Source organism: Helobdella robusta (assembly GCF_000326865.2).
Source record: "Helobdella robusta unplaced genomic scaffold HELROscaffold_16, whole genome shotgun sequence".
Taxonomy (NCBI): domain Eukaryota; kingdom Metazoa; phylum Annelida; class Clitellata; order Rhynchobdellida; family Glossiphoniidae; genus Helobdella; species Helobdella robusta.
Window position 1 is genome coordinate 620,041 of NW_008703893.1, and position 11,054 is coordinate 631,094.

An 11,054-nucleotide genomic window follows, 5' to 3' on the forward strand; every position below is an offset into this window, starting at 1 on the left:
TAAACAACCAACCATCAAACTATTCAATCAACAAACTAATCAATCAATCAATCAACAAACCAACCACTGCTACTTGACAGGTCACCAACAAACGTGTCATTTTAAATTCAACGGGTGAATTTCTAAGGGAAAACATCTACAAAAATTTGAGAAACACAACACACACACAAACACATACATAATTCATTTCGTGAATGTTATTATCAAAACCACTCTAAACATACAAAATATACAAACAACCAGGCACACACACATATGTATTCGGAATACGTGGAGTATGTATACATGTATGTCAATGTAAATATGTCAATATTCAAATAGCAAATATTGATAAGTTGAAAATAAAATTGATTAAATTAAAGTATATTCTGAAAGTTTCCAATTTTGTAATAGATAAATTTTTTTAAGTTGGTTGAAAATGTTAGCACTTTATAAAATGGAGTCTTTGATACTTTGGTTTGATAGGGATGGAAAGTATGTATAGCATAAAATATATGTAGGTAGGAATCATTGATTTTGAATGTCTGTCAACTAAAATAAAACAAATAGTTAAATAAATAGAAACCAAATAGAAACACGAACATAGTAAATGCATTTGAGTTTACTTTTGACAAACAAAAATATGGCAAATGTGATGAGATGGATGAACGGTGGGAGAAAAATTATGACTCAACATTTTGTAAAATAATTTAACTTTGAAATAATAAAATAATTCAAAATTTTTAGTTGTTAATCTTAGTCTGATCTAATCATAGCTCTAAGGCCAGAGATTGAAACATTAATTAGGCAAGCTAACTGATGTAATTGACGTAAACAAGCGAGTAGGTATCAAACGAGGCTGTTGTTGGTTCAAAGAGAGAGAAACTTAACAGACATCGAAGTCCAGTGAATTCTGTTTGCTTTCAACACTGAAGAGCAACAAAAAAATGCACTTGGAAAGCATGAGATTACTTCAAGTCTGCTGTTTTTTTACTGGACAAGTATGAGGTCAACATAAAAAAAATTGAAAGATTCTTGCAAAGAGTTTTTCAACTTGTATAGAGTATTTAAGTTATAACTAACGCCCGTTTGGATTTCATAGCATCTACGTTCTTAGAACCGGTAATTAAAAGAAATAAAAGATCGCAACGCGAATATGACTCAAGTTTTTACGCTAAGTATACGCGCACGCAGTATTTTAGAAATATGAACGTACACACGTGCGACCTATGCACACAGCGTACACGCGCTTACAGATGACTGCTTCTGGGTGAAAAAAAATTTTATTGTTGATCTATTGAACCGTGAGCTATGTCAGGCTTTGAGTTGTTGTTGCATGTTTACCTGATTCAAATGACGCCTGCGAAAAAAAAAATCAAGGATTATCTCAAGTCTTTTGTATATGATGTGGTTCTTGGCTATGTGTGGTGATTTGTGTGTGTGTGTGATATGATGTGGTATTTGCGTATGTGTGGTGTTTGTGTGTGTGTTCGCGCATCTACGTGCAACTTCAGTTCTAAATATTTAAGTATAATACTAAACGAACAAACATCTATCTACAAAGCAAATATATAATTTTCACAAATTAAAAACAACTTTAGTCAGGTCCTCATAAACATGATCGATAAAAATTACTATTATTATTATTATTTAAATTAAAACACAAACTGAAAAACAATTCGGTTTCAACAAAACAAACTGAATAAAGTAAATAAATAAAATTATAGCCGAGTGAAAAATTTGCTTAAAACCCGCTTCCCTCCAAAGGCAAACCAGGCTTAAGCTTTCCACTCTATTCATAACGTCTTTTCTTTATTTGGCACTTCTTAATTGCATATAAGTAGATGGAAACTTTTGAATAAACAAAGTTAAGAAATGTTTCTGTTGTTATTATTATATGAAAATATGGAAAAATATGAATTTCAATTTTAAAAAACTTCAAAAAGACTCGGTGAATTCAAATGAGTATCACTCTCATTTCATTTTGTAATTCAGCAGGAATAACGCTAACACTGTCTGCCAGCATTTTTATTTAACGTTAAAGGTTAAAGGTCTTTTTTCTCAGTCTTATCAACGTCAACAACAGACACAATGTACGTAAATACGCTTGAAACCACGCATCACATACCTTGCATCTGATAGACGGGGATATCTCGGCAATCGAACCGAGACACTGCAAAAGAGGAACAAGCGCTTTCAACCGTCAGGCCATCACGACTCCCAACCGAATGAGAGAGTCAGTGTTTTGTTGCAAAAGAGAGAAATGAAGCGTACAATCTTTATTTTATGCACTCAAATTCTTATAAGAAAAATGTTATTCAAACAATGTAACAATTAACATAACGCAATAGCACATAAGTGTTTACTAAATATGTCTTTCTGTGTATAATATACATACATAATGTACATTGTACATGCTTTCAAAACAAACTCATAAACCTTGCGCTGCCAGCGAGCAACAAATTATGAATATTTTTAAGCATATTTTTATAAAGAAGAGAGCACTAATTGCGCCTAAACAGAGGAGCCATCCTAATCAAGTTCAATGTTTATGACTGCCAACATACAATTGCACGTTCTTACAAGCTGGGTGTCCGTTACAATACATCCAGATACATCCAAATACACGGATACGCCTATATGAAAGTGCGAGTAACTGCACAAATGAATAAATCATGCACGCGTGAAAATACGTAACCATAACATACTTCCGCACATTTGGATGTTTTTATTTGAAACTTGAGTCGGATTTTTGGGCTGAGTGTTCACACAAGTTTGCAAAATATAAGAGTGCGATTTATTTGAATCGTTCAATTACTCAAATATCTAGGCAAACTTATAAAAAAAACAAAAAACAAAAAAAAGTAATTTATTTAAACGATTCAATCAATCTATTTTTAAATCACTTTTAAATTCGAAGCAATAAAAGTTTAATTTCAAAAAAAAATATAATTAAAACGCAATTTGATCGCATCCATTTATGTCATTTATACTCTTCTTGTAGACTTTCTTCCATGGTTTCTTTTCTGTTTTTACCCATTTTTTAAAACATTTTCATCTGGCATTCTTTTTGATTTATTATTAATTAAAATTTTTAAACCGGCCATATTTCAACAGAATCATCAATAATAAATCTGTGTCCAACATGACGTTAAACGCGAAAAATATTATTATCCAATCACTTTTGTCTCTCAAACATTCTTCCTGCTTTATTCAAACTTCTTTTTTTTCAATTTTCCAGAAATTTTCATCAACGTTCTCTCCAGCTGCACTATCATCAAATTATCATTAATTACCTTCGGACATTTTCACCCCAAAATGAGGTCTGTATGTTGACCCTTTGACCTCGTGACCTTTTGAACTTTGAATATAATTTACTGCTTTCTCCCGGTAGAGAGGGCATCTATTATTTGAAATACGTAATGAAAATATTGTCGGGGTTAGATAAGACCGAAGCTACACATTGAACGGTTATTTCGTGCGTGCTTATTGGTGAAATAATATAGCATTTATTTTCCATCAAGCTCTGCTTTTGTTTGTCGCATAGGCACTTATTTTCTTCTTAAACGTGTGTTTTTTTTGCTTCTTATTTTTGCGTTTTTATTTTTAATTGATAAAATGAACTAATAATTAATATATATATCATATATTATTATATATCTATTATATATTATATATAATTTATTATATATTAATTTACAATGATTTTTTAAATAAAAAGGTTTAGATATTTTAGATATTATCTTTGGCAATTTCAACAGTAATAATAACCATGTTTCAGTTACTATTAGTTTGAAACTAATTCGAATAATTACGTCTATCCATAATAAAGAAACTGAAATAATTTTAAAAAAAATGTAGTGTCAAATAAAATAAAAAATCATTTGTTATAAACTCAATTCTACTAAACTACTTAGAAACAATTAATCACTCAAACATTAATCTAACTACAACTAGGAAACCATGTAAACATCTCCAACAGCCATTCTAACTTGGTCAATTAACATGCCGACATAAATAAATCTTTATTCATGTGCAGCCAGCAACAAATTGTTGCATTGAATGCATATTTGGTTGTATACGCAACAATAGACAACCCCAACACAACCACAAGCAAACAAACACACCACTACCACACAAAACAGCACACTACAACAACCACACTCAACCACAAAAACAAAAAAACCATTCAATGACATAACGCTAAAATAGAAACAAACACTCCATAACTAACCTTAACATAGCAGCATCTGATCAGAGGTGTCTTGCCATTAAAATCCCTCATGTTCACGACATCTGGCGATACCGCAGCATCCAGCAAAAATTTGGCAAGATGCACCTGGCCTCTGTTGACCGCATCAAATAGGGCTGAACCCCCTGCGGCCAGCCCTTGGGTGTGGTACGGGTGTGACACTTGAAATTCCGCCATTGTGAAAATTGGTGTGTATTATGTAGTTGTAACAGATTTTTGTTTTAAGTTGTATATTTGTATTAAGTTGTATATTCGTATTAAGTTGTATTTTTGTTGTAAGTTGTATTTTGTTTCAAGTTAAATGTAGATTTAATGCTTGCCTTTGGTTATTTAGTTTTATTTATAATGTCTACTTGCCCTGTTTTTGTGTTTGTTATCTTTTTTTTTTACAATAAAAATTATGATGAAGAAACATTTTTACGCTTAATTTGTATTTTTCTCATTAATTTTTGGTATTTGTATCAACACTGTACCATTTTCTATATTCATTTGTTCATATTAATCATCTTTTTAACATCTACATTTAAATTCAAAATCTATTTTATCCAATTTTGATAATTTTTTTCAGAATAGGCACAATATGTTTGACGTCTTTGCGACAAAATGATGTTGGACTGTCCTGTCTCCAATATTTTATCGAAACGCTGGGCTGTTGTTGACGATGTTGTTGTTGTTAGATGTAGATTATATTTATATTGTTATATAGATGATACATATTGTTGATGTTGTTGTTAGGATATAAATGATATATGATGTGGTTGTAATGTTTATATGATATATATTGTTGTTGTTGTTGTTGAAGAATCTAAATGATACATATAAATATTGTTTTGCAGTATAGATAATATTAAAATATGTATACAGATATAGATAATACTTAGTGTTGTTGTTATTGGGTTATAAATAATTCATATTGTTGTTGGATGTAGATGATATATTGTTGTTGTGTAAGGATGTTGATAAAATATTTGATAAAAAATTGATTTTGGTTTCGAAGATTATGTAAAAACGAGATGATGTTCTTGTTTTTATCTTTGACTTGAAAGCAACAAAGCTGACAGTGAGTGATATGACATTATGACAACGATGTATTTCTTCTTCTAATTCCAGCAAATCAAATTTTCGCACATATCTGAATTAATTCTTCATTTTTCTTTCAACATTTTGACATTGGCAACAAAAAAGTGATGACGAAACGACAGTATCAATGAACATGACGCTTATGATGACGACGACGACGATGTATATACATATGATGATGATTGTATGCTTATGATGATGATTGTATACTTATGATGATGACGACGACGAAGACGATGATGATTGTCTTGAGATGATAAAATTCACTATGGTAACGACAGCATTGTTATATTACATGATCACAATGATGAAGTCACTACTAAAGATAAGGATGAAAATGATGATAAAGATGCTGATGATGTCGCTAAAGATGGGGATGAAGATGATGTCATTAAAGATGATGAAGAAGAAGATGATGAAGATGATTGTGGAGACCTTCTTTGATCATAGGTCTGTTTGATGTCGATGAATCGTTCTAGCGATGTTCCGATTCATTTCCGCCATTCTTAAATGACATTAACAATTATCACATTCACTCCAACTTTAAAAAAATTAAAGTAAATTTTTTGATGAAGAAATCATTTCTAAATTAATGTAAAACTATAATATATATATATATATATATATATATATATATATATATATATAAGAAAAACATATATACATATATATAAAAGAGAACATATATATGTTGTATATATATATATATATATATATAATGTTTTATAAGTTTTTTGCTGTAATGTTAGTTATTTCAACATTTTCTGTGTTAAGATAATTTATTAATAATATGAGTGTTAAAATAAAAAAAATTGACTACCAAAGTTAAAACTGTTGTCGAAAGCTGTGAGTGTCTTGCAAAAGAGTGCAGTGAATGTGATAAATGGATGGATGTTGGTTGGATGTTGAATGCACGCTGTTGTGGTTATAGCAAATGTGGTTAGATGAATGCTCTGGGGTCATTAATATAGTTTATTACTGATATTATTAATACTGATATTATTAATACTAATATTTATTATTATTTATCGTTATTATAGTTTAAAAATAAGAAACCATCATTATTTTTATAATTTCAACACTATTAGTATCCACCTTAATCATTTTAAAAATCATTTTTATTTGCGATTTTGTTATCATCATAGTCTTATTATTCAAAATCTAATCACCATCATAGTCTTTTTAAGTCTGTTGTTTGTCTGTTTAATCTCAGTTGCTATCGCTTCAACACGCATCCATGCAATTTCTTGTCTCATCCCATCAACATTTTTTAATAATACATTTGTCTTATGACCACTTATACAAAAAAAACTGTATGAATTTGTAAAGAATGTTCATGTTATTTAGTTGTATTGTCAGGCAGACGCAGCGAGCAGACAATATGTAGGTAGAAATTTACGCACTTGAACAACGCAGAAAAAAAATATTTTAACAAGAAAAATGCAACGAAAAAATGACAATAACTATAACAACAATAACAATATTTTATTTGACCACAAACAATCAAGGACATTAGCAATTGTATAAAGTATTGTATTGTATTGTATAAAACAAGTTGCTTTATACATTAAAAACTAATGTTGATACAGACGTTCACACTGCCTACAAACAATGTTACAAACAATACAAAAATAAAAAAAAATCATTAACGGTAGATACAGACAATACAACAAAAAAACATCTAGAAACATAAAATATACAAACAGCACAATACAAAGCAATAAAAAAACAACACAATACGAAGCAATGTATTATTAAAAAGGTTACTTCACTACAAACAATACAATACAGCATGGCAAACTGCAAAACGTATAAACAGTTGTCGCAAACAATACAGAGCATACAAAACCTTACAAAGCATACAAACGGTTGTTACAAACATTACATAGCAAACAAAACTATACAAAGCATACAAAAAGTTTCTACAAACAATACAAAACATACAAAGCAACACAAACCATACAACTATTTTTACAAATAATGCAATATAAAACAAAAGAAGACCAAACGTGAAACAAAACGTAAACCATTTGCAGCAAACAATACAAGCCAACACATTACAACGCATTACAGAGCAAAAAACAATTGGTACAAACAATACAACAAAATACAAAATAAAATACAAGCGGTTGAAAAAACAATAAAAACAACATAATACAAAACATAGAAACAGTTGATACAAAAAAATGCAAAACAATACAATGCAAAACGAAACAAAGCATACAATAAATTTTTCTGGCTAAACGTAAATTTCTCCTTTGACACCAAACGATGAACGTCATTGGCTGAATGACTGCGCATGCTCAATGCAGTCGGAGCTATTTCCGTTTCCGGAATGCGAATAAAAATATACGCATATTTATGTAACGTTCAATGGAAATTTGATTACATATTTAACATACTCTATACACACACACACACACATTCACACACATACACATACATTCACACACACACACGCATTCACACATACACACACCAACACACATATCAGATATCTTCGAATCGTTGCGAGTTAGCAATCTGTAATTCAAAACAAAACAAAAATTTGGAAAATAAAAACCTCAATAAAATTGAAAGGCGACATTTGTTAAAGTGAAAAAAAAAAAAAACGAGAAATTACTTAAAAACTATTTCTTGACAAGAACAATGGAGCGGTCGATAGCATTAAAAATATGTACGTGTCTTTCTCTGTGTGTGTGTGTGTGTGTGTCTGTGTGTGTCTGTCTGTGTGTGTCTGTCTGTGTGTGCATGTGTATTTGTCTCTCTGTGTGTATGAATCTGGATAAAATGGGATATATTGATCGGGCAAACATGTTAGTTTTGGGGTTGTCAACAATATCTTAACTGGATGACAAGTAGATGATGGTGATGACGATAGTGATGACGATAATGATGGTAAAGATAATGATGATGGTGGTGGTGATGATTATGGAGTTGATGATGGTGATAATGATGTTGATAATAAGGTGAAAATAATGACGATAATGATGAAATCGGTGGCTGTGATGATGTTGATAAATATAAAGATGACGATAATACTAATGATTTCAGAGATGATGACGTAGATGATGATGACGTCAATTAGGACGTAAATGATGACTTCTACCTACACTGCTATTACACACACGCACACACACACACACACAAACATATTATACACACAAACACTAACACAACCACTCGATACACACTATCATGATACACACACATGTGTCGGGGGTCGATAGTTTGTAAATGAAACTTTGTTTAGATCTGGAGATATGATGTGTTATGAGTGTGTTTGAAGTTGTCAAACTACAGAGTTGCTGTTGTACGCTGTTGTTGTTATGTGTTTGCTTGCTTTAACAGAAATGTGTTTGACGTGTTTTCATTTTTTGCTCTGTATTTGTGCATGTACTTGTGTATATGTGTACTATGTGTGTGTATGCGTGTGTGTGTTTGTGTATGTGTACCATGTGTGTTTGTGTGTGAGAATGTGGTAAGAGTCGTAAATATCACTCAACCTCAGTATGAATAAGACGGACACTGACAAACAATCCAGCGATAAATCTTGTTTTTTTTTTATTAAGACTCATACGTCTGGACAGGCAGATGCACTGGTCTGTGTATGTCTGTCTGTCTGTCTGTTTGCATACAATACAAAAAAATGAAAAACGAAACATACAATCTTCATTTGTTTGACTGTATGTAGGTCAATTATTCACATATCTAGTAGATTGCTACACATCTTAACATGTTACCAATATGCAAGAAATGATTTAGCGTAAAATACATAATGACAAATCAGAACAACTTCGAATAAAAGTTATAATTATTGAAAATAACTTTTTGGGAGGATTTCATTTTGAAAACAAAAATAAACTACAAGCTCTTTTAACCGATGAAATGACTTCAATTCAAGTTAAAATTATTTTATACTCGTTAGGTGCTTCTAGTGGGAAAATTACCACACAAATGTTTTCTGATGTTCCTGGATAAATGAATGAATGAATCAATCAATCAATGATTGGATAAATGAATTAATGAATAAATTAACTAATTAATTAGTTAGTTAATTAATAAATAATAGAAAAAACGAACAAACGAATGAATGAATGAAAGAAACAACGGAATGAAGGAATGAATGAACGAAACAAACGAACGAACGAACGAATGAACGAATGAATGAATGAACAAAAGATATCAAATAACAACATCTCTATTATCGCTCAGCGCTAGTTGTTTTTAATATTTATCATCGCCATTCTTATCATCATCGTTTTCATCGTCTCCATCGATCATCATCCATCACATCATCATCGTCGTCGCCACCATCATCGTCATCATCATTCTTTTTATCATCATCATCATTTTCTTCGTCATCATCATCATTTTCAGTCACATGACCAATTTAACGAGGCTCATTCAGTGTTTATGCTTTATGTTACGAGCATTTATTTTCATTATTTTTCACTTCCCTGACTTCATCTTCGTCATCGTCTTCATCACCATTTTTGATATCTTTTTCTTCATCGTCATCATCTTCTTAATCGTCATCATCTTCTTAATCGTCATCATCTTCTTAATCGTCATCATCTTCTTCATCGTCATCATCTTCTTCATCGTCATCATCTTCTTCATCGTCTTCGTCTTTGTCATCGTCATTTTCTTCATCATCACCATCATCTTTTTAATCGTCACCTTCTTCATCATCGTTATAATTTTTTTCTTCATTCTTTCATCATCAGTCATCATCTTCTTCATCATCATCACCATCATCTTCATCATTATTATCATCACTTTCATCCTCACCGCCATCTTAATCATCACCGTCACCTTCTTTATCATCATCATCATCACCTCCTTCATCATCATCATCATTACCTTCATCATTATTACCATCACCTTCATCATCACTATCACCTCTTTCATCATCATCATCATCATTACCACTCCACTCGGTGCTTTCTTGTTGATCGGTACAAAATAGTTTTTTTTATTCCAATCATTCCGGTTAGTATCGTTATCATTATCACCACAGCACCATCATCATCATTATCATCGTCACAGTCATTATCATCCTCTTCTTCATCTTTTTCATCATCATCTTCATCATCATTTTCATCACCATCATAGAACAGTCTGTAACGTAATAACTACGCAGTACAATACTAATCAGTAACAACAAGTTAAGTGAAGTTACTAAATTGAGAAATGCAACCATACTACTATTACTACGACGACAACTACTACTACTACTACTACTGCTACTACTACTACTACCTAGTAGTAGTATTGCTATTACTACTACTACTACTACCACTACTACTACTACTACTACTACTACTACTACTACTACTACTACTACTACTACTACTACTACTACTACTTACTACTACTACTACTACTACTACTACTACTACTACTACTACTACTAGGTAGTAGTAGTAATAGTAGCAGTAGTAGCAGTAGTAGGTAGTAGTAACAGAGGTAGCGGTAGTAGTTGTAGTAGTAGTAGCAGTAGTGTTATTTTGATGGTTTTGTTTGTTGTCAAGAAACAATTGCAAATGGTAGGGCAGTCGTTGAATGCAAGAAGACAGATTTCTTCTTAGTTCTGCGTGTGGCTTTGTGCGGTTGTGTTGTGTGTAGTCGCGTGTGGCTGTTGTGTGTAGTTGTATGGTTATGTAATTATGTGACTGTTGTGCGTAGTTGGAATGTTGTGTTATTGTTGTTTATATAATTTTAATTATTCTGATTTTTT

The 11,054-nt window shown here is 31.4% G+C and overlaps 1 protein-coding gene across 1 annotated transcript; it reads right to left on the minus strand.

Moving 5' to 3' along the window:
• Positions 1–1,293: 1,293 nt before the first annotated feature.
• Positions 1,294–4,408, minus strand: HELRODRAFT_169618 (hypothetical protein; the record flags this gene model as incomplete). Its single annotated transcript, XM_009015455.1, has 5 exons — positions 1,294–1,397; positions 2,108–2,152; positions 2,547–2,635; positions 3,276–3,382; positions 4,214–4,408. The coding sequence occupies 5 exons, from the start codon at positions 4,406–4,408 to the stop codon at positions 1,294–1,296; spliced, it is 540 nt and encodes a 179-aa protein (XP_009013703.1).
• Between the last annotated feature and the right edge of the window lie 6,646 nt (positions 4,409–11,054).